This window comes from Vanellus vanellus (genome assembly GCF_965231255.1).
Source record: "Vanellus vanellus genome assembly, chromosome: 6".
Taxonomy (NCBI): Eukaryota; Metazoa; Chordata; class Aves; order Charadriiformes; family Charadriidae; genus Vanellus; species Vanellus vanellus.
Window position 1 is genome coordinate 66,070,223 of NC_138911.1, and position 24,701 is coordinate 66,094,923.

Below are 24,701 nucleotides of genomic sequence, written 5' to 3' on the forward strand. Positions count from 1 at the left end.
TTTCAGTTAAACTAGTAAAAATCACTAATACTCCTAAGTCATCGGAACTTACGTAGGTCCACTTAAACCAATTCGGTTTGGTTTACAAACCAAAAACTTAGATTAGTTCTACAGAAGTAAGGTGTAAAGCTTGCTTTTTGCCTGCGTTTGGAGTGTGCATTTGTTAAGCAAGATTTCTTCTATTAAATCTGCACAGCTTTTCTAGCACGTGGGAGGTTGTAGTTCTAGAGTTTAGGAATGATTGTCGGTATCCCATTAGGTTGTTCACAGGCTGCAGGTCTAAAAGAAGAGGATTATTTAGGCTGGGGTTATTAAGAATTTAGCATTCTGATAGAGGTTTGCGTTAACTGTAATATCACTTTGATGAGTATTGCTATTTCTGCATCATGCGAAGATGGTTCTCTAAAGAAATTCTGCTTATTCATATCCTGTACAAGTCAGGGAAAGAGCCCGAATAGAAATTCTGCAATTCTGTTTTCCACTGAAATCTGTTTTCTTGCCCTGAAGTAGCTTCAGTGTTACTCTACAAGAAATACATAATTAAAAAGGAAATTATCCGTAACCAAAATTTTCATCTAGTAAACCAAAATTTAAAAAAATCTTTGCAGAGGTGAGATTGGTAAACCACACTTGCTTAAGCCAAGGGCAGTCTGATGCTTAGTCATGCAGGCTTGGTACAGAGCTAATTGAAATTGGTGGAAGTCCAACTTTTCTCTTCTACTTGGCACACTTTGGATTTGTCTGTCAATGCACAAGGTTTTCATTTAGATTTTCTCACAGAACATTGCTGAGAACCCTTTGTTAAATTTTGTTATCTGTACCAAGTCTGAAGTAACTTCTAGTTTGTGTTTAAATAAGAAATCAGAATAGGTAAATGAGAGAGAGATTTTAACCATAGTCTGTATAATTAATGCAACTACTCCTAGTTAGAGACAGACATTGAGTTTTGGTTTAACCTGTGTATTTCTGCCCTCTAGCAACCCTCAATCTCTTATATTTGAATGCAGTTTCTTTTGGATAATTGCCTGCTCTTAGGCCTGCAAAGCTATTTTTCTTCTGGTCTCAAAGGTAAAATCCCTGTTAAAACTAGTAATGAAAATCTGCTTAATTTCAGGCAGACGTGTGCCATGCATACCAGATTGTACACCGAAACGGAATTCCAGATGAACAGATCATTGTCATGATGTATGACGACATTGCTGATAATGAAGAGTAAGTGATGAATGCGCACATATAGTCACAAACTATATGGTTGCTACAAACATGCCATAGTCACCAATGTGTTTTGAGTTTGTAGCAGTTTTGTAAGAAAAGACTTGAAAACCACCTGTGCTATGCACAGAGATGTTTTATCCATCAGCACAATAATTCTCCTTTGAAAAGTTCTCATGAGCTTTGTAAGCCTTACTGCACAACGTGGCACCCGTTGTGGGACTGAGGACTGTGGAGCTTCGTTGTTATGAGAGTAAGTGATCTTAACTCCTGGGCGTAACAGTTTGCAGCAGATAAATAGCCCAAAACGACAAACATAGGGAAACTTTGTGTATGACTTGCAGGGCTTTTTTGAAAGGATGTCATCGGAGAATGTACATTCAACTAAGAAGTGTACATATCCCTTTCTTGGTGACTGTCTGGAGCGTGTCATTGTTTTCTATATGAAACAGTTTAGTTATACAGCCTCTAATTCTGAGACAACTTCAGCAAAAATCAGTGGACTTCACATGCACAGCAGCACTGGGAGCAAAGAGGAAAAGCGACTAAAGGCAAGACTAAAAGTAGAGAGATGGTAGTGTAAGAGACCACCCACCTACATCTTCAGATTAATTGACGTGATCTGAGGCGGGATTTTGAAGGTACCCTGAGGATAAGGACACCTGAAGCAAACGTGTGTAACTGACTGAAGTGAAAAGGCCTTTTTATTCTGAGATCGCTTAACAACACATGGTGCAAGTACCCGTACTCTCTCTCTGGCAAGCTGGTCAGTCAGGACAGTTTAAGTGGTTTCCTAGTTGTTCTGTGGTCATTGTGTGCTATGTGGCTAATTATTCATATTTATGTTCTGTTTCACTTTCAGAAATCCAACAAAAGGCGTCGTCATCAATAGACCTAATGGCACAGATGTGTACGCTGGAGTGCCCAAGGACTATACAAAGGAGGTAGGAATGAAACACCGTTCCCCAGAGAGGGTGTAGCATTAGCCAATGGTCTGAATAAATCCTTTCAGCCTGTAGCTTACACTCCAAAATGCATATAGTATAGAGCCTCCAGCTTATTCACCTGCATGGTTTGGCATGAAGTTTGATGTTCGTAAGATGAATATAAACAACAGATGCTCTGAATGCGATAAAAGTCTTGCACTCATAAATGTTGTAACTCAATCTGGAGAACAGCTGTGTAAGACTAATTGTTTCATTAAATCAGAACAGCAATCCAATCACCTGGTGATTTCAGGATTCAGTATCTGAGTCATCAGTGGCTAATACATTATATAATGATGGATTGAAAAGGACGGCCACCTAAACTCGCCATCCATGCATGCATTCTGCCTTTCAGAAGCCATCTTTCTAAATTAAGGTTTTGTTGTTGTTTTTATGATCAGATTTAACTTTAATCCTTTTAAATCCTCAGGATGTTACTCCAAAGAATTTCCTTGCTGTTCTCAGAGGCGATGCGGAAGCAATGAAAGGGGTGGGATCAGGAAAAGTATTGAAAAGGTAAGAGAAGTTTAATTTAGAAAATGATTGCATGTGTAGTTGCACATTGGCACTGATTTCAACAAATGACGGTAAATTAGAGCAACTTGAGAATCCAGCAAATCAGAAATCCAACAAAAGGCGTTGTCATCGATAGACAACAAGACTATTGATGGCAATTTCAGGTCATTCATATTACAAATACAATGGTTCTGGTTTCTTAAACTATCCAGCACCAAGGAGCAACTGCTGATGTTTGGCTGGTATGGAGTCCAGTATTGATTAAGGTATCAAAAAGTCTAGAGGATAGTACCAACTCTGTTAAGGTATTTGTTATTTAGGCTATTGTCTTTTGCAAGAGTGGCTATTCAAAGAGAGTTTTATTAAGGTTTGGAGACCTCTGGAAAGGGTTTGCTAAGGCTTGGCTTAATGTACGTGCACAGCTGTATTAGTCACCTGAAGTGGTGAGACGTAGCAGTCAGTGGCAGAGGGACAGAGATAGCTTAAACAGCTCACCAGCTGAAAGAATTGCATGTCTAACCCCAGCCATGGTCTTTGTGGCAGATGTAAGGTTATTGAGGCTTTGAACGTGATGAAATGGAAATACAGTTTAATGCGAAAAAATCTTTGCGATTAAAAAAGTAGTATAAGCAATTAACTTTGTAATTGATGTATTATGCTTAAGGTATTTGTAAACTAAGTTACACAAATGATTGTAAGTTTGGCTGAATTCTAATATATGAACAATAATAAATTGTAGATTGGGTAAGTAGAATGTAAGATCTGTAATTAATGGGTGTAGTTTATAAAGGCTTATATAATTTAGTGAATAAAAGCAATATACTTGAGGGCCTGATTAGAAGACCTCTTGGAAGCATACCTGCTGTCAGTTATTCGTCTTGCTTCCGCAGAGTTTGAGATATGCAATTGTGATGCCTGTTTACTAAGGTGTGTTATATTTCTGACTCAGTACTGCTGGTAAAAAGTTATGTTATATTTTTGATGTACAGTATTTCCTATAAAACCTTTAAGAATTTAAATTTGACCATTTGGAAGAACTAACCTAGTTAAAGAAAAATTGTGTAAGTACCTATCTTCATATAACAGTTTAATTTTAGAGACAAAGCAATGAAACAGAAGAGAAGAATCCTGCCCTGGCATTGGGGAGAATTTAAAAAGTGAAGGAGCAGGACAGTAGTCAAATAAACTATTGCTCTCAATTGTTTAAACTTCATCCTGAAAAGCTGAGATAGAAAATGATATATGCAAGCCATATAGGCAAAAAGTTAATAAATTGCTGCACAGTTACTAGATTGTTCTCTTCTAGTAGCTGGAATGAGTCAAGAGGTGACTATAAAGCATTTTTCGTTTTTAAAAAAAAAAAAAGTACTTCAGAGCACACCTCACCTGTGAAAGCTTGATGTTACAAGTCAAATAAGGGAGTGGCCATGCAGAGGGCCAAAGACTCTTAGCTATTCAGGAAGACAATTTGAAACCACATACAAAAGTCTTGTTTACATTTCACCTTGGTTGAATTTTTTGCACTTAGGCTCAAGAGTGGGAGCCAGGAAAGTAAGACCCAACCCTTCTTTATTAGGCCCTGTTGTGTGAATTTCCAAGTGGCCTGACTTCTGCTGTTGGGTGGGACAAGAACTCGGTTATCCTCTGCCCAAAAGGCTTCCAGATTGTCTTCCACGTTGTACCCTAACCAGCAGGTTGTCGACCAGGCAGAAGGCTGGACAATGTCCCCTTAAGCTGCTCCAGTCATACCTCTTTGCAGTCAGGAAAGAGCAAGAGCAAATACTGATTTCTGGACCACTAATACAGAGAAAGAGAGGGGAGTCTGGGGTCTCCTTCCAATCTGTTCACATTATTTTATATTTGATTCTCCCTGAATACAGTGTAAAAGCAAAATCCCTTTGCAGATCTGGCTGTTAGGGCAAGTATCACCCAAACCTGATCTGTTTGGTTTAGAGTGCAATGAAAATCCACAGCAAACAGTGTACTGCACAGATGTAGGGAGTCAAAGCCTGTGAGCGTGCAGTGCTCAACCAGTCTAGCCTAACGGGTGAGCTTGTATGCATATCAGTTCTTCATGGAGATGTAGGCTGGCACTGATTTGACTAAGTATGGCCATACAGATCACAACAAGGTAGCTCATAAACCTACCTGAGGATGTTATCAAAGAAGTTTTTATAGTTTATCCCTGTGTTACTGGTGCCTTGGTATAACTTAATTTTAAAGCCGTTCCTTTTTTACCAGACTGCTACGAATGCCCGCAGGATAACAGGTTCTTCAGATAGGCATTAAAAACCACTTGTGCTCCCACCATACTCGATGTACCCACCCCCGCCTAACCAGCAATCAGTTTACAGTTTGAAACATGAAGTGTAATTGCTGTATTCCCCATGCTTGAGGGACTAGCCTATGTCCCTGTTTTCATTCCTTTTGCAGACACTCATCTCCTCTCATAAGCACCCAAAGTAGTATGCTTTGGGAGGAAAAAAATCTGACCGAGAGGACGAGGTGCTTCAGCTGTATTATTTTCAAATATTGACATGTCTTGGCATTGAGAAGCAGATGATTGTTGTTGTAGTGAAGATTAGATTGGAGTGGTTAGAAAGATTTTGTTTGCAATTTTTTCATTACAGTGGTCCCAAGGATCATGTATTTGTTTATTTCACTGACCATGGAGCTCCAGGACTTCTGGCTTTTCCTGATGACGATGTAAGCGTTTTGGGGGATTACTTTGTCATAAAAAACATCCTTGTAGTGACATACTAAAATAATAACTAATAATTGTAAAACACGAAAATATTTGATGCGCTGCCTTATTGATGGGGGAGGCAGAAAAGGAGCAACATTCTCCTCATCACCCCAGTTTGCATTTTTTCCAGTTTGAATCTGAAGCACTCAAGTTGAAATTAAGTTTTGTCATTTAGTATTTCATTGGACTTTGGTGGTCCAGACTTTCACACAGGTATGACTTGGCTTTCTGGTGTACAAAATATATCATCAGGGACCATTACTGATCTTTTCCAGAGTGGTAAATACTAGAACATTGTGTAAGGGCAAAGCACTGGATAAATTTAATGGGAAACAGTAAACATATTCACAGCAGTTAGTATTTGTTGCTATTAAGTGAATTGTATGTCTATTGAACATAAGTGGGTTTAATACAAGCCGCCTTATTTTACAGCTTCACGTGAAGGACTTGAATAAGACTATTTGGTACATGTATCGTCACAAAAAATACCGGCAGGTAAACAAGCATATCGGAAGTTTTGAGATTGAAAGAGCAGCTGCCATGGGGGAGAGGGATTTGTCTTCATCTTGAGAGCTGTTTAAAGCAGGAGGAAGCAGTTGCCATGCAATGAAATTTGTATAAGGATTTTGCACTTACAAGGATTGATCCTCTCCAAATTTTCTCTTTCCATTTTTAGTTTACTGTCTATTTGCAGTCAGTGTTGAGATGTAGTGTACTGCCTTTTGATAACGGTATATATTCTGACCAACCATGGGTGAACAACATCTGTAACTACCGCACCCTCATAATATGTACCTGACTTGCTCTTCCTGTGCTTTGTTCACTTCAGACTGAACTGTTAGTACAGGAAGTTTGTATAGACCTCATGTCTCTCTTATGGTTAGTAATATAGTTTAAGAGACTGTACCTCTTGTCAGAAAATTCTGTGTATTTATTTCATCACAAGTAGTTTTAAGCAGAAAAATTAATATTCAGAACATTGTAGTAGCTTGCCTCTTTAAAGCAGCTTTCTGTGGTAGTCTGTCTACTATGGCTGGCTGTATTTAGGAACATTTATGTGGCTGTTAGTTCCAGAAACGCTACATTCAATAGTGACACATTGCTGTGCCTGAAGACTGATTGTGTGTTTGATATGTGCTTTGTACCTTAGTCAGTAGATCCCTGTGGATTCTATAGAGGGTAATCGCATCCAGGCCACAACATTTTGTTTTTCCTTTCCACATAGTTTAGTTCCCCAAAATTAAAATTGATTTATTTGCTTTTGTGCTTTATTTTGTAGCATTATGGATAGATAGCGTTTGTTTCAGGGATGGCAGTACAGGCCAGCTAGCTACAGCTGAGAAGTGCTGAAGGACTTTTTTTTTCATTTCCTCATGGAATTTCTTAAGGTCTCTGGTTTATTTTATAGATGGTGTTTTACATTGAAGCGTGCGAGTCTGGATCTATGATGAATCATTTGGCTGATAATATCAATGGTGAGTAATCGGTTAACTTACTGGACTTAAATGTCACAGCTTGTCACAGGCAGGACCTAAACAGATACCTGTCAAGAATAGGTTCGAGGCACATTTATGCACAGTTTTAGGAGGGAAGCAAAAGAATTAGAAAAAGTAATATTTTCCATTTATGGGAAGTTCCTTTTAAAGAATTCAATGGAGTCTTTAAAAGACTAACAAGGCTTTCAGTTTCTTGCAAATAAGAAGTTGAAAACGTATTTCTTTTCAGGAACTGTGCGGTTGCCCTTAACTGGTAGCAGTTAAGTTATACTGACGTTTCTTAGCCTGAGCACTGCTAAGAGCAGGTGTGAAGTTCCTGCCCTCAGTTTCATTGAGTGGCAAAGGCACTTGGGGGACATCATTGCCAGACATCATTGCCAGGCGGTTTTGCTGCACTCACTTGCACAGTAAGCCAGGAAGCGGAACTCAGATTTTTTCGGGGTTTCTAAGCTCTCTGCTGCAGAGCTGTGAGCTCAGCCTTGATTAGGATGAGGAATCAAAATCTTTTCAAACTCCCGTTCTGTGGCAGGGAGACCGAGTGCTCTGGCTTTCTCGTAGTTTGGAAGCTGGGATTCCAGGGAAGACCAACCACGTGCCTATCCGTGGCTTCCTGGGTCTTTGGCCCTGGAGGACGCTGCGGAGCACCCACCTTGACTTCTCACAGCCCTATCAAGGATTTACACAGAGTTCACACGGAATGTTTCGTATTGAAGATTGTTCAAAATAAGTGCTTAGCGAATCGGCATTTTTCAAAGTTTGTTGTATTAGGAATTTCCAGTCCGGGGACTCTCTGGTTTTACCACCAGCTCTGCCGCAGACTCAAAAAGGCGGAAAATTGACAATTTATGTATTACACTACAAAGCTGTCTTTGGCAGCCTTCAATGGTGAACTACAAAGCTTAACTGGTTACTTAGTAAACATTTTAAAGGGTGCTAAGAGCAGCACTTTACTACACAGATAAAATTTAAGACTTTTTTGGGGGCCTTTGAACTTGAGGTACATTCTGAGTAGAAACAACACTACAGCTAGATAAAAGCATGCCTAACACTTTTTCATTTTGAAACCTGAACTTTCCTTTAATTACACAAGTATGCTATGAGTTGACTTTGGCAAAAAGTCAAAATAGCTTTTGCCTTGATAATCCCTGTAAAGACGTGTTTACAGTATTTCTGCTGTGTTAGAGATGACTTACTGGGAACATTGCACTTGGAGCAGATGTTGTAGAGGTTTGTTTTGCTTTGCTGTCAGTGTAGCCTGTCATGCAAGAAAGGATATTACTTAGAAGGTGGCATTTTCTGGAAGAAAAGATGATTTATGGGATTTACTCCAAGTTTGGAAAAAAGTCCTCATTGTAATAAAGAAAATGAACATATAGATGGTTGTTAGTGCACAGTGCTGTCAGGCAGTTCTTCGAATAGTGGATTTTCCCCCAGAAGTGTATATTCTTTAAACACCCCAGACCACACATTTGGCAGCAAGGAAGGAGGTCTTGTAACAGCACTGAGGCTGACTGAACGGTGATTAACAGGCTTCTTTCCTTCCTGCTATTTAGAAGTAAATGATTGAAAGCCAAAATATTTGGGAAAATATATCATGTGCAGTGAAGTACTAAATCATGTGAGGGGTTGAAAAAAAGAAAACAAAAATTACTTTCCATTTTTCGACAGTTTATGCAACAACAGCTGCCAATCCCAGAGAGTCATCTTATGCATGTTACTACGATGATGAAAGGCAGACTTATCTTGGGGACTGGTACAGTGTGAATTGGATGGAAGATTCAGATATGGTAAGTTACTTAGTTGAGGTTTCAGCATGAAAAATCTCTCTAGGCGTTTTAAAAATAGCTCTTTTACAGGATTTATGAAAATCTTTGTTTTTATGACACTGAAATCAACAAATTGAGATGGTAGAAGCATTTATCTACTATTCAGAACCATATATAATCTTTATTTGTTTGGCCAACTAAATTTATTTGTGAAAGTAATTTCAGAATCATACTCTTCTTTTGCTATTTATAAGATTAGAAACTGTCTAGCTTCTGGTTTCAAATTCACATCATCTTGATTTGCTAATCTGAGACCACATCTCTAAATTTGTTAAACAAATTGGGCGGTTCAGTAAATTGCACCTCTGCTTCAGGGATCCTTAAATACTGAACTGTGGCTAACCCATTTGTTAGCATAATGGAAAACAGTATTAATGAAACAAATCTGGGATTTGTATGCTAGCCCAGTCCCTTCTTGCCCATTTGCTGGGACATTAGGAGATCACTGAAAGCAATTTAGAACAGGCTGTCAAATCTTCATTTCAGTTTTTACTTTATCTCTTTTAAAGTGTGTATAGCTTTTGCCCTATACTTCCTTCTACATACTGGCAGCTAAGACCTTTTCCAGGTTTCCTTGCGTTTTTAGAATAGCTGAATTTAAGTATCTGTGACCACATGGAAGTTTCTTCTTGCAGGAGGATCTAAGAAAAGAAACACTCCACAAACAGTTTCAGCTTGTGAAGAAACGCACCAACACCAGCCATGTGATGCAGTATGGAAACAGAGTATGTATTTGAGTGGGCTTCCTGGTCAGGTATACTTTAAAACCTTTTGTGCCCTATACTTTCTTCCCTTCAAAACAAAACAAAACAAAACCCCCCAACACCACTGTAAACTGGCAAGGTTGATTTAGGAAATGACCACTTAGCATTTAAGAGATGATGGTCCTGATGCTAAAGGAAATGCAGCCTTATGTTATGCTTTAATAAAAGGTGTCAGAATGTGAGTTGTTCTCCAAGCTCTGCCAGTGATTTAACACTTCAATCAAGTATAAGACAGGTATTTACCACTTCCAGGCATATTATGAATATTAATGAATTAAGTACATTGATTCCTTGAATGGGAAGAGCTGAGATGTGATATATCATTTATAATAGTCCCATTATTCAATGTGTTAACAGAAGCACAAATTAAATATTTGTTTAAAAAAATAAGTCAGGTTACTTAACCTGATGGTCTTTTAACCCCTGCAGTGAGTTTTGCAAATAAAAGTTCCCTGATTTTTGGCAGGCTTGACCTTGTATTAAAAAACCCAACATGCCTGTGCACACATGCTTACAACCCTATGATCTCCTTTATTTTCTGTAATGAGGCAAGTTTGCAAGGTGAAGCAAAGACAGACTACTTACTGGAATGATTGAGAGTTTCCATTTATTTACTTTCTAACCTTCAGAGCATCTCCTCCATGAAAGTGATGCAGTTTCAGGGCATGGGGAAGAAAGCTATCCCCATTTCTCTGCCACCTGTAGAACACTATGACCTGACTCCTAGTCCTGATGTGCCTCTTGCAATCATGAAACGAAAGCTGATGGCTACCAATGATGTTCATGAGGCTAGGAAGATTGCTGCAGAGATGAAAACGCACCTGGAGGTAAGCAAAAAAGACTACAGGTCAGGTCACATATATTGAGAGATTGCTTCTGGTTTTTGAAAATTGCAATAAAATTACTCTTCAGACTAGTAACCTCTAGCTGATGGTTTACTCTTCCTTTAAAATTTAGCCATCTGTTCCACAAGGCACATTCAGTAGTGATTATCTAGGTAAATGTAAGCAAATGCAAAAGTCACTCTTGCGGCTTTTATTGTCAGGAAGTTCCTTATCTGCATCCGTAGGGATTACTGGTGGGAGGAGTTACTCTTGTCTCAGTAGAACTGAAGTCTCCCAAATCAAATAGTTCCTGCAGAATGGTAGCCAGTATTGGTGTTGTCTTCCTTCTGGCAGAACACTAGAAGGACAGCGAGTGATTTTGGGTGCCAGGAGTCTTGACTTTCTGTCTCCCTAGTTTTCATTTGTGTGTTGAGACAGGTCTGAAAGACTGTGCTAAATGACAAAACTGGGTTGCTTAAAGAGCCCAAGAGTTGAGGGAGGTTTAAAGAAAGAAAAATTTAATTCAAAGTCTTCAAATTAGGTTTAGAAAAAGCATGTTTTAAGTTCTTGTTGTTTTATGTGCAGGTGAAAGAATTTGTCCAAGAATCGATGCGAAAGATCATCACATTAGTAACAGGATCAAAAGAACAGACCAACCAAATTCTGTCAGACAGATTGACCATCAGCAATTATGACTGCTACCAGTCAGCGGTGAACCACTTCAAAGCTCATTGCTTCAACTGGCACTTACCCTTGGTAAGTCAAGCATTAGATATAACCTGACACACGTACCAGTAGAACAAGCACAATAACAATAAACAGGTCTGCAAAATTGGCTTTTATTAAAAAGCTAGTTTGGGGGCAGTTTTACAGCTTAGTTTTGGAGAGTGCGAGTAATGTTTTTGGAAGCAGGAAACCACTTCCACTATACCTGTAGATAAGCAAGAAGATTACTAAAAACAAAGCCATAAATAATCCTTACCTTTTACTAGTTAGTGCTGTCCCTTCGTCAGTTCGCTCCCCAGAAATGCCTGTATTAAATAAGTCATGCTGTATTTCTGCTTGAAGCCTCTCTACTAGCAAAACAGAGAAACAGCACCACCACTGTGAATTCATAATCCTAATACATTCAGATTTCTACATTATGATCGTTGCATAGTTCCTCGCAGTAGCCTAGCTGCTACTTCTATGGTCTTGTTGAGTTCCTCAGAGCCACTTTTTAGTGTAGGGTTTTTTTTACTGTCTTGTCTTCCTGGGATCCCACTTGAGGACCAAATCCAGCTTTGCTAAGCACTGTTTAGACAAGAATAAGAGAGGTCAGTTCCTGTTCCAGAAAACCCAGTCCTGGTGTCAGGCAAGATAACCTAAGCAGGCAGTGGTGTGTGGTAGGATGAGTCAACAGCGTATTAATTTATTTTAGCAGAAAGCAATGGGTTAGTCAAGATTTAAGTACTGTATACAAATGAAAAGCAGATGCGCTCCTTCTGTTGGAGCTTCTAATCAACCAGACTATAAGGAGGCCACATTGCTCTGTTAAACTTTTAGTTCCTCTTTTTTTATTTGTTTTTGTGGGTGTTTTTGAATGAAATTGGTTAGATAGGTGAGCCTTGCCTCAGGGAGCATTGTGCTGCAACATATGAATTTATTACCTAATGAAGTTCAAAGAGCAAAGTATACAGAAGATCCATTTAACCTAGTACTAGATTGTCAAGACCAGCAAATAAACACCTCTCTAAATTACTTCCATAATTTAGTTTGGGTAAACAATACCTGCTCATCATCACTGAAATTATTAACAATGTTTGTTTATTTCAGTATGAGTATGCACTGAGACAGCTGTATGCCCTGGTCAACGTTTGTGAAGGAGGATACCCCATAGACAGGTAATGACTCCCCGGATACACTGTGGCTAGAAAAGCAGAAGCGAATAGGCAGATGAAGCCTAACACGACAAAGCTTCTCCCTTGTTCTGCTCTGTTGACTATTTTGTCAGTAAAGTTATGGCTCTAAAGTTATGAATGCTAATTTTAGAAAACACATCATTATTAGTTCCCTCCCACTCATAATGATCCAGTTCCCCAGTAACCCTTTAATTTCTTTGTTGAAGACCCTCAGGGAAAATTATAGCCAGTCGTTGGATCCCACTGCACCGCATAACATAAAATAGCATGACTGGTATGTTTTACAGGACAAGGGTGTTGCCCTGTAATTCCTGTATGATCTTACACTGAAGCCAGTTTGGGAACTGCTCCTCTGCCCCTGAGCTGCTGGCTCAGAACACCACAGCACTGCTGTGTTCTGGCACAGAAAGGGAATATGGTGCTAGGGCCTTCATCTGCGAGCGTGTGGTAGGAAAGCAGGGAAATAATGGTCGAGGCTGACGCTTATGGTGGTGCAGCAGGGGCAAGGGAAGCATGATGTTTAAATTCTGTCTTGGGAGTCTGTGGTGGAGGATGGGATCCTAGCATGTGAGTCATGTGAGAAGAAGAAAAGGGAGAGAGGAAGGCAGAGGGGTAGGGAATGGGAGGGTGGACTGGTAGTTTGGGCAGCGTGCACGCGCAACCCAGAAGGTGAAGAACTGCTGCCCCCACTCCTGGTGGCATCCCGCTGCAGTCAGTTTGGGAAATAGTTTGAGAGCAGAGCACCTGAGGAGTTGCTCATCATTATTGTTCTCTGTTGCAGAATACGCCTGGCCATGGATCAAGTGTGCCTTGGGTATTGATGGAAACAACCGTCCTTAATATAACCCTTACTACAAGTGATAACTTTTCATAACTATAATAATCCAGACTTTACATGCATGCCAACGTGAAGAGAGTCAACCACTGTACTGGAACTGTGCTGGGAGCTGAGGCTCCTGACCATGAGCATTGCAGCCCTCGTCAGTACTCTCTCCCTGCGTCCCCACCTGCTGACAGCCTGCTGGTTTGGTAGAGGCATTTTGGCAGACCACCTGGAGCTTTCAAGATCAATGATTTGTTTCAGAGCACAATGCTTTTAAGAATCTGGATGAACACCACAAGCCACCTATACCTATCAGTGATCGCTAAATCTATGCTAAATTTAAACATTAAGTCATTAATTCTGGAAAAAAAATTATACTACTGCTAACTATTAGCTTTTTTAAAAAAGTTAATTAATTCCATTACAGTGACTAATTTGCAGATTGGTTGAAGAGTGAAGAAACCAAAGCTTGTTCTTTAAGGCTTAACTCCTTAACAGTTTAAAGAAATGAGTTGCACTCAAGAACTATCAGATGTGAACACCACAGTAAAACTGTGAACAGTAAAAGTCTTTGTGGGTAGAAAGCACTGTTTCCCAAAGAAAAACACAAATATCTAATACTGTAAATTTAGCACTAGTATGCTATAATTAAATGTATATACACACAAACCTGTGGGAAGTCATAGAGTACAGGAACTGCCTGTGAATAAAAATAAAGTTGACGGTTTCATCAACCCACAGGGCAATACAATGTTACACATCTTGTGTCTTGAAAATGAATGAGAGCTAATTAATTTTATGACATTGCATTAAAAGGTTATCTCTCCCTGTAAGCCTTTTATAAAACAGGTCATCTCAAAAAAAAAACCCCAAAACGAAACAAACAAACAAAAAAAACCCCCAAAAAACATCAACAACAAAAAATATCAAAAGCCCAAAATCACATTCAAAGGCACCACTCCTTAGAGGTGACTCAGCAGGCAACAAGCAGGGGAACAAATTAGAGGTTATGAGGTGATTCAAAATAGCTTCAGGTTGCTCATACCTTTTTACATGTAGAGACAGGGTCAGAATTACTTCAGGGTTCTTTCCAGAATAAGTTAGAATAGGCAAGTTTATGTCATCTCCATGGGAAAAGAAAAAACTCTGGAGAAAACTAAGCCAGTAACTGCAGGATGGAGAGAGTTGCGGGTAGCTCCACTCAGAGGAGAGGGGTTATCGGGCAAATAACTGAAATTACATTAATATAAGGAAGAGCCAGATAAGGCCAGGAGCATTAGCACTTTCAGCTGTGTGCTGGGTGAGTGAATGAGAGAAATCCCCAGGGAACATCCAGGGTCAAGATGGATGGGATAAGGTAAAAACTATGTGGAACTTGGCTTTACTGAATTAAGAAATGAAAGTTGTCGCCTTGGGAGTTGTTGAAAGTTCAGATATTTGATGCTTTTCAGTTGCTTCTTGTTTCTTTTCAGCTGTAAAGCTGGGTGGGTTTTTTTAGCAGAAATCTAAAAATAAGAGAGTATGAAATTCTTGTGTGCCCAAGTGTGTTGCAGGTGTTCCCCCCATGGGAGGAGCCACACAGGACAGCTTTCAGGCAGCCTGGCTGCTGCTATCACGAAACCAAGAGCCCCCAATCACTTTGCAAGAACAAGGAAAATGACTCTTTCGGAGCCCTGTTTGAATATATACATTAAATCTGCCAAGTTTTACACACCTCTGCTTTAAGAAAATTGTTCTCTGCCCTAGAAATCCAGCCTGCTTCTCAGGCACTTGGCATCATCAGTTCATAGTGTTAACAGCCTTAGAAATACCCATTTTCTTCTGAAGTGTTCAGAAGAGGCTGTTGGTCTTTTGGATTTTCATATCTAGAACGCAGAGGGGAAAAAATGCCCTCCAGGTTCTTCACAGATAGCATCACTTTACAGCCAAGAGTCTCCAGCCATACTAAGTAGGCCTCAAAAAGTAATTACCAGATGAAAAATGAGCTGTTAGCACATGTTTTTATATTCCACATTACTGACACCTGGGAGGCACTTGTACCTCACTAACGTCGCCTGCCCTGGCCCTCCTGCAGACTCTGAGGATGCAAAAGCTGAAATGGGAGAGTGGGATTTCGTTCTGTCCGGTTTCCTCCTGCGAGAGTGATTTCCAGAGCTTCACCATCCTAAATGCTACCTGTGGCCGCGTTACCCCTTCCCTCAGGAATGTGCCAAAACGAAAGAGAGAGGCAATCTGCTGAAGATGTCGCTGCACTCGCAGTCCCATCTGAGACGCGGCAGGTTCTTACCCATGCCCCGCAAAAAGCGCTAATGTGTTATTGAATCCCCAGTTTGTATCCAGAGACCCATTTCCTTTGCAGTCACTCAGGGAACAGCCCCTCAGAAGGAGAAAAACAACCTTCACCTGCACTGATCAATGCATTTGTTTTAAAGCCTCCAAATAGCACCACACAGGCACAGTGCCTGCATGGCAGGCTGGTTATTTTGGGATGGTAACAGAATTATTTTCGGATTGTGCAAGGTCAGTCTTACGCCAGAGTATCTTGCGGGTGTGTTGGGCAAGTGCAGATACCTTCACTCTTCCTGCAGGCATGGAGCTGCTCAGGCTGCCCTTCCTAGAATGCTGGTGTGCAGGAATATCTTCCCCAAAATAGAAAACTGTCAGGTTCCCGGCAAATTGTCATCATGAGGCAGAGCAGAGCAAAGTTGAGGCTGTGTTATTTACAAAAACCATCCCTGAGCAGAATAGTTGTGTATATCTGTAACCCCTGGGAAGCATGTCACCCGCACCAGCCAGGTCTTCCTGTCCACCTCCTCCTTATTGCCAGGATCAGAGTTCGAGGCCCTTGTCCCAGCTGTTCTCTGCCAAATATGCCGTGTGTTTCCACCTGACATCCTGCTGCGCACAGCAGTTCACCGCCTTTCCTTTGAGAGGATCCAGAGGGCAGAAGGCACGATCAGCCTCCTTGGTATACACTTTATGCTGACTATTATTCCTCATGCAAATTTATACGGACACAGTTTGGTTCAGAGCGCACGTAGCCACCCTCCCATCTCTACTAGCAATAAAGCAGAAGGCAGTTCACCTAGAGTTGGAGGTGATGCACTTTTTTAGAGATTTCAGTAAGTAGTAGTATTCTAGCTCTGTCTAAACCAAGCTGCCTCTTCTTCGCTCACCAGGACGGCTCAAGGTCAGTGCTGAGCGGCCGTGCCCGACTCGAGGCAGGAGGCTGGAGGCCTCGCGTTCCTGTGCTCAGCCTCTGCCCTGGGAGAGCAGGGATGGAGGAGCAGCAGAGGGAAAGGAACCGTAAGCCAAAGTCCTAACTAAGCAGCATTTCATGCCGAGAGCTCGGGCAGTTCTGAACGAGAGGCTGCTTCCTTCCTAGGGACACGATACCCCAAAAGAGATGGGAGACAACAGAAATATTGCAACTCTGTAATTCCATGCACCACGGGCAGAGCTGGCCGGTGTCCCGTAGTAGCAGCACCCATCCAAAGAGGCACTCTGGTGGGACAGGCAGGGCCTTCACACCGGTTGGGCAGGAGGAAAACATTTTTAACAGTGCAATGGGTTGAAATGCTGGAATGGGGCTCCAGCTCCGGAGACCTGCAGCACTGAAAGGACAAGGCTCTGAGCAACCTCGGGAGGCAGCTGTGCTTCCAGCGGGGCTTGGACTGGCGACCTCCAGGGCTCCCTGCCAGCCTGAGTCACTCCACAAGCCTATTGAAAAGAGCCAGTCTTGTGATGGGTTTCAAAGTACAGTTGGTGATTGAGACATGATGATGCCCAAAAGCTCTTGAATTCAGCAGGAAAACTGCCTTTGATTTCAATGGCTTTATTTTAGGTTATACGAGACCTGCTGGTGGAATTATTGCAGTGAATTATTGACCAATTCTGTCACTGGGTGCAAAATGGCGTTAAACCAGCTCTGTGCATGAAGCAGCTGCTCGGGCTTTTTGTTTTTACTTTGCAGAAGTTGCCAAGTTCAGCAGGTCTCCCTCTTCCTCTCACTCTCACTCTCACGCTAGGAGCCTTTCCTTGTGAGTAAATGAGTGATTGTTGCACAACCTTTCTCTGCAAACAAGTGTTTGAGGAGGCCTTGGTTGGATTGCACAACCCTACTTGGTCAAAGTCTCCTGAAACACTCTTGTCTGGTGATGGGTCATGTGAGACGCAGAGCATGAGTCACGGCGTGACCATCTTGACTAACCAGGGGAGGCCACAGATCACCAGACTGGACTGCTTCTTCCCTGCCTGGGCTGCAGCATGAGGAAACACCATGGAAAAATGAATAAAATCCCACGGAACCTTTAAATACGCCCATTTCATTCCCACATTTGATGTGTTTTTTCTCATCACCTGAAATGTCAGATACGAGCCCAAAGCAGCATGGGACCCTGGCCAACAGGCTCCAGATGGGGGGGGGGGGGGGGGGGGAGAGGGGGGGGCGGGCATGATGAACCTTTCCAGCAGTTTCCACACTAGGGACTCTGAGCTTTGCCAGGGTCACCCCAAAACAACAGCATGTTTGCTCCCGACAGGCCATTTCTGCATGATCCCAGCACAGGAGGAGCCCGAGTCCCACCACAGAGCTGTGAGCCCGGAGAGGCAGCAGCCATCTCTCTCCTGGGTCCTCCTGGGTCATCTCCCAGCTCATGTTCCCTGAAAAGGGACAGCTGTGGTCAGGCCCTGTGCCGCAGAGGTGTATGTTGAGCAACATTACCAAAGAAGTCAGGTGCCCCCAGGGCCTCTGAGCAAGCCCCGCTCTGCACCGAGCCCCAGCAGAGGGATTTCCTTCCAGGCAGCTCGCCACCAGGCACGGGAACTCGCATTACTGTCAATAATCTCTCTGAGTTCGGGAGAGCCATGGCAACCTTTGCAAATCAAATCGGAGCTTTGCAGTTGTTATGCCAGAGGAAAATGTTGCACGTGCAATTTGAGAGCCTTTGTAAAAGGCCACAGAAGTTCAGCTGGCACCCCAGGCATTTTGAAAACTGGGACCTGCAGGTCTGATTTTGGGACTTTGGTAAACTTTAGTCTGAGCCCATGTGGATTGCAGTGATTTAGCACTGTCACCGTTTCCATGTGCTCCACTGACCAGCCCATACAGCCCGTGATTCTCCTTGCCCCAACGTCCAGCTGCTGACTCAGATGTCCCCGGACGCTGCGAGGTGCCGGAGCACTTCATCAATGTGTTGCTTGTCCCTGGCCAGTGCAAAGTCCGGTTGCTCTCCGGAAATACCCAGCAGATCAGTCCTAGCTTCCTTCCTTTCATGTTTCCACTTTAGCCTTATCCTCATCAGATTACTTTAGGCTCATTAACTGTGAATGTTACAGTATAAAGATAACCTGATCAGGCCAAGGACTTTGGCAGACATATACATCTTTGCTCCTGAGGCTTAAAATAACTTGCAGCAGCCATGGCAGAACTAAGCTCTGGGTCTGACCCTGGGGACCCACAATCCTGCTGTACGTGGACCCCACGCAAAGTGGTACCTGTGCACAGGTGGTGGGAGGCAAGGTGGGTACACAGCTTGGAGTCCTACCAAGGGGGGGTGAGGAGGCCAGCGGGAGGTGGGCCAGCAAGCTAGCCTGGGCCCTGGTTTGGGTGGGGAACGGAGGTGAGAGATAGGTGGCGGGTGTCTCCTTTGGGAGAGTGGGTACAAAATGGAGGATTTGGAGACTGTGTGGGGGGGGTAGGTCTGAGGAAAAAGGAAGGTTCGTAATTGATGCTGCCCAGAGGTGGGACCCTCCTGCTGTCACAGCCCCAGGGGTGGCAGCCGAGATTGTTCTCGGTATGGCCAACATGGAGCAGATCAGCCCTCAGGCCATATGGACATCAGTGATGAGAGCTACGGTGGAAACAGGACGACCAACCTCTGTGCTGCGTGTCAGGGATTTGCTGGCAGTGCTTCCACCAGAGGGGGATGGTGGTGGGCTGAGGAGCCGGGCAGGCTGAGGACATGCTGCCTCACAGCTGGAGTGCCCAGGGGACCCTGTACCCAGTCCCCTGGTGAGGGTCTGCACCAAGCCATCGGCACACGACACCCAGGGCAGGGCGGCAGAAGGGCGAGAGCTGACGCCCTTGCCGCAGCCTGCAGGATGGATGTGGGGAAGCTGCTGTTGGGGCAGAGAGGCCAGCAGCTCCCGGGGCCATAGGGGCTCCCTGGGGACCCATCCCACTGCTACAGCCAGGAGTGGGATAGCAGGGACCACCAGGGGCAGCCCCAGTCCCTGGCCATCAGGCACCTCCCTGGGAGTGGAGACAGGCAGATAGGTACTGGAAACTTGTATCTCAGGTTTGGTCATGGCATCCCGAGCGCCAGCCTGAGAGCAGCTCGGGCTCCCGGCAGGAACACACTGCTCCTCGAGAGGCTTGTGGCACTGCGAGGGAGGGGTTCCAATCTGGCATCCTGCGGGCGTGCTGCCCAGAGGCAAGGCGGAGGTGCCAACAGCTGCACATGAGCAGAAATAATCACAAATTTGGACTCAGCTCAGTGCTGGTGTCACACACTGCAAGGTCTGCACATGATGTCCTCGAAACCAAGATTGCTGTTATTCACTGTTCCTCATTCCCGGTTGGTGTGCCTTCCTGACAAGGCCTGCATGCAGCCCAGGCTGGCAGAGGCACGGCACTGGTTGGCTATCTGTATGCAGATTTGGCCAGTGCACGCTACAGCTGGGGCATGTAGACACGGACACTTCAAGCCCCAGAGACTGAGAGAGTGATCAGCTACACACAACACCATTTTGCCTTTGGAGGCTGAGGAGTAGGGCAGGGACCTTGCACAACGTGGCCCAGTTCTTTTTTTAATGTTAATAGGAGGAAACAACAGCGGCTTTGAGCAAAACCCACCGTAAAACACCCTTTCTTTCTAATCAGAGTTTTGCTAGGCCTGATCCCAAGTTTGTGTCGCTGCAGTGGAGGTTGCTTGCCTCCTGAATGAAGACAACCCAGTCTCTTGTGTTTGTACTGGGAATCTTGCCTGTATGACGGCACCTGGAAGACATGGATCTGTCTTGCAATTAAGGCTCACGCTTCCATTATCCAGTCCTGAAAAATTGTTTTCAAGTTTCATGAAATGCGTTTTTGTGGTGGTTCAATCCGTCCTGTGGGAATTTAGGTTTGCAGGGAAATTTAAGTCTGCAATGACTGAATGACTGAAAGCACAGGTAGAGAGGAAAATTAGCAAGTTCTGTCTGCAACAGCCTGAATTTATTAAAGTAATAACCTGGTGGGACTTGTAGATATGAAAACACTAGAGAAAATGACATCTAGGTAAAAAGGGACAAGTATTTAATTCTAGCTCTTTTTGACTTTCAAATTTTAATCTGGTTTGCTAAACTGGGCAAATTATTAAATTCTTTACAAACGCTTATTTTAAAATAATTGCACCATATCACACATGGAAATAAATATACAATTAACCAGACACTATCATACAACCAATGTGATTAAAACTGCTGTACATGTAAAACTGATGGTGAAGACTTTCAATCTCTAAAGAAATACATTGATGAAAATGCCTCTGCTACCTGATTTCAGTGACAAAAAACGTATTCTTAGTGAATGTGCAGGATCATCTTGCATGGTCTGTAATTACGTGGATTTCAAAGGCAATGACGTGTTGTAGACAGCAAGACAGAGGTGGAGTTCTCCTACAGGTGGCAGCTCTATGCCACTGAGTACATCAGACAAGACTCAGTTTATTCAAACTGGGTGAACAGATACTGTAAGGCGTAAACGCTGTCTTACCTTCAAACAGATTGAGGTGTGTGCAGACCTTTCACAGGCCTTGTGCACAGAGGTGATTCACACCTGCCATAATTTATTATGGAGTAAATGTCCACTTTTCTGCAAGATCTCTGGATTTTCTCCACTGTCCCTTTACATTCTGCAACGTCGGCTGGTTGCCAGCGGGAGGTTCTGACATTTGATACTTCAAGTTTTCCAGAGGTTGAATGTTCTCCTGAATGTTCCTTTTATTTCTGCAAATGAACTCTGCTGAGAAATGCCCTGAGTTCAGACAGCATCTACAATTAGCACACCTGCCTTATGTCAAAGGCCATGCTCCGGAGACCTTCTGAGGTCTGCAGATACCAGACTATCTCATGAGATAAACTATCCAGCCCTTCCAGGATGACAGCAAACACAACAAAAGAGCATCAGGGCCCTTTGGGAAAGTCTGACTCTTTGACAATTGGAACCGGTGGGGTTTTATGGTCTATTGGTTTATAAATAAAATGGAAATCTTTCTTGGTTTCACTCTTCAGCAGGGAGGCTTTGATGTGGTGAGGAAGGGCATTTTTGTCCAGCTGCAGCCACTGGTCATCAACATAAACAAAGAGTCCATAGTCCTTGGGATGAGAGACTTCAAACTTTTCGGCACACTGCTGACTCAGCTGCTCAGCTGTGGTGTCGTTCCGGGAAGCAAGTGTCCTTGACTGAGCACCGATTTCCAGAAATGAGATAGAGATGAAATCCTGAAGAGAAACATGAGGATAGATCTTGCAGTTAACGCAGTGACTTAGGATCAAAGGAGGTAGAATTCAGCCCCAAAGCTCTAGCTGCCTAGAACTCCTAAATGCTCCCAAATGTCCTCCATCATTCTCCAATGCCCTAATTTTTCTCTCCTTTCTCCCCTCTGATGAACAAGCTCTGAATCAGCAAATACTTAAACTAACAAACACTTAAAATAATTAGCCCTGTAAAGACACCTAAGTGAAAGCTTTTTTCTGACTTGGTGAATATCCTTAGTGAGCAGTCTGCAACAGTTTCTTCTCCCACCCTTCCACAGCTCCTGAAGAACTAGGAAGCAAAGAAGAAATAGACCAGAATAACAAGCCAAAAACCTCAGAGATCTTGCCTGAAGCCCCCCTGTCTCACAGAAACAGGAAAGGCCTGGCAGTATGGTGACCGTTGTAACTCCACCGTCACCCAAACAGCACCTTGAGAGCGTGTCCTACAAACTTCTTCCCATCAGTAAGGAAATAGAAGAAGTGATGCTGAGGAGGCTGATTTACTTGTATCCTGTTTCAGGCAGTGATGGCTGTTGGGATGACTTTCCTCTTGCCAAACTCATGAGGAAAGGAATCTAGAGAGCTTTTGGCCACAGTGGAACATGTGTGTATAATTTTTATCAGTGAAGTTCAAAAAATTCCATTTTGGTCATTGCCATTTTGGTCAGAAAATACTCAGCTTCCCTCCAGCAGAAGTGAGGTTTGCCGAATGTGTAGACTATGGGTTTCCAAACCGCATTTACAGAGTATCCCTGCAGACAACTAAGGCAGCCAGAGGGATGTGCAGAGGCATGCCGAACACGTCAGCAAGCTGTTTACCTCTGCCAGGATGGGCTCGTGTGTCTCTGATATTACCCCTCATTCAAAGGAACGGAAAGCAGATAGCAGCCCTTCCGCTGCTGGAGAAGGTGGGAATCTTTTGGAGAAACGTAGCATTTGTTCCTCAGCTATTACACTTCATGGTAGGTACTTGCTATGAGCTACTGCCAGAGCAGCACTCGGGCCTGGATGGCTATTTGATGTATGCCATCCACCATTTGCAAGTTCTGAGATCATCAGGCACCGTTTTCACTGCAATATGGGAAACATATTCAACGCCATGCTTTCACAGGGCCATATGGACTGTGTCGCCCCCTCAGGAGACTTTCCCCAGGCTTTCCTCTCGGCATTCACAATTTTCAGTTTTGCAATGTGAAGGCTTTACGGAACCTGAGACGTGGCCTTTGCTGCCTCCCTGTGGGCGACAATTTGATTACAGGACATGGGGCTGGCAGGGCATCCCGACTGCCTGGTCCTGCATCCAACCTCACCACGGCTGGAGGCCCAGAGCACCCATCCCTCCTGGGACCCTCTGCTACTGGTGCATGGGGAGTTCTTCCCTGGGCCATACACACCATGGGCTTCAAAGCTAAACAGATGTTGCTGGGTCTTCCCTGCTGCCAGACAGGAGAAGCCAGGCCCTGGAAGATGCTTGTCTGACTGGCCCTTGGAATGTCTCAGGTTTTCCTGCAGCTTTATGCACCTAGGAACCACCCTTGCATCGCCTGCTCACATCTCCTCAGCTTAGCCCAGGACTTCCCCAGGCCCTAAGGACATGGAGAAGAGGGGCTCCTTGCCTCCTTGCCTCCAAGCTGCAGCTCTCCACATGCAAAGATTCCTAGCATACCTCCTTCGAGAATGAACAACAAAATCACTCTGCTGTCATATTTAAAATTATGTCATTATGAGGGGACTTCAAGACTTCAAAATGCATTTTGTAACACTTCAAACGAGGTGTGTGTTTTTAAGATTTGGAAATCTTGCACTGTGCGTGTTCTTGTTTTTTAACGGTGATTTGGGTTAATTTTGTTTTAAAACAATTATCGTATTAAAAATTCATAAGTATGGAGAGAGCATGCTCATCTTCCAGACTTTTTCCCTAGAAATTAATGCCAGCTACCTGCACTGACGAGCGGGAAGCCCGGGCCTTGTTCAGCGTCCTCCGTCGCTCCCAGCGGTGAATGGAGTCCTGCACCTCCATGCTCAGCTGCCGCGTGACGGTGATTTTATCATAGTTCTTGATATGCTCCAGGGCTCCATAGGTGGTAGTTAAATAATAAGAGCCTGCAAAAGGAGAAGGTCTTGTATGAACATCACGCCAGCCTGGGCCATTCATTTCCACGGCCATCCCGCCTGCTTGTGCCTGTGCAGGGGCAGCTGTCTAACTCTTGCACTGTGCCTCACTGCTGATGCGAACCTGAGAGAAATGAGACCTAATGACCACAGTGTCCTCCACCTCCTTCTGCTTCACCATGGTGTCGCTGCCCAGACTGCTGAGGCTGTAGATGCCCTGAGAGGAAACACAGACTGAAAGTAAACTACTATAAAAGCTGCTTTCACAAACAAACCCAAACCAATGCCTCTGTGCACACACAGTTTATTCTTTGGGGTATGGCCACCTTTTCATTGTGTTTAACAGGGCCACTGCAACTGGTCTGTAATTTGGGCTCCTGAGCATTCTCCATAATGCAAGGAAATAGTAACAATCACAGTGTACTCTGTAGGAAAAGTACTAGGCTTGGCTTCAGCCCCTTGTCGTGGGGCTCTAGCTACATTGCTGAAACATTTAGAGCCCCGGTCCCCTGTGGGCTCAGCACTGTCTTCCTCAGACCTGCAAGGACAAGTCACCCTCCACTCCCTCCATCTTGATTGACTAGACAGAGAGCCCAGATGTTTGGCTGAGAGGAATTCCCGGACTGTTCAGAACTGTGGGATAAATCTTGGTAAAGCAGAGAAACAGGGGATAATGCAGTAAAAGCCCACAGCCAGTCCTTTTACCTCAGAAACTCCCTGGCTGCTGTGGTGGCTGTGGCAGGTAATAAATAACCAGCTGCAGCAGCCAGGGAAGCAGCTGGTCCATAAGAAGAGGCTTCATCAACAGAGATGAAGATAAGCCCCGATAAGAGCACAGAGTGGAACATGAGGAAGCTGCTGCTTTGGTTGTGGGGCAGCCCAGTGTCAGGGCACGGCCCCAGCACCGGATTAATTAAAAGTGCTCATTTTCCCTCGTTGAGCCTCCCGGGCTCAGCTCTGCTGACAAGAGGGTTT

The 24,701-nt window shown here is 43.7% G+C and overlaps 2 protein-coding genes across 3 annotated transcripts in view; one reads left to right on the forward strand and one right to left on the reverse strand.

Moving 5' to 3' along the window:
- LGMN (legumain) overlaps positions 1–13,832 on the forward strand; it is a 28,712-nt gene extending 14,880 nt beyond the window's left edge. For both annotated transcript variants that reach the window (XM_082485150.1, XM_082485149.1), the window contains exons 3-14: positions 1,115–1,212; positions 2,075–2,156; positions 2,629–2,714; positions 5,345–5,420; positions 5,893–5,955; positions 6,869–6,935; positions 8,625–8,743; positions 9,418–9,507; positions 10,176–10,373; positions 10,956–11,126; positions 12,186–12,253; positions 13,053–13,832. In XM_082485150.1, coding sequence (XP_082341276.1) covers positions 1,115–1,212; positions 2,075–2,156; positions 2,629–2,714; positions 5,345–5,420; positions 5,893–5,955; positions 6,869–6,935; positions 8,625–8,743; positions 9,418–9,507; positions 10,176–10,373; positions 10,956–11,126; positions 12,186–12,253; positions 13,053–13,092 — 1,158 coding nt within the window. In that variant the 3' untranslated portion in view covers positions 13,093–13,832. The remainder of the gene's footprint in view (positions 1–1,114; positions 1,213–2,074; positions 2,157–2,628; positions 2,715–5,344; positions 5,421–5,892; positions 5,956–6,868; positions 6,936–8,624; positions 8,744–9,417; positions 9,508–10,175; positions 10,374–10,955; positions 11,127–12,185; positions 12,254–13,052) is intronic.
- Positions 13,833–20,309: 6,477 nt separating this feature from the next.
- RIN3 (Ras and Rab interactor 3) overlaps positions 20,310–24,701 on the reverse strand; it is a gene marked incomplete at its 5' end in the record, with an annotated part of 69,490 nt that continues 65,098 nt past the window's right edge. Inside the window, 2 exons of the mRNA XM_082485721.1 lie at positions 20,310–21,578; positions 23,554–23,717. Of these exons, the coding sequence (XP_082341847.1) occupies positions 21,261–21,578; positions 23,554–23,717 (482 nt within the window). The 3' untranslated portion in view covers positions 20,310–21,260. The remainder of the gene's footprint in view (positions 21,579–23,553; positions 23,718–24,701) is intronic.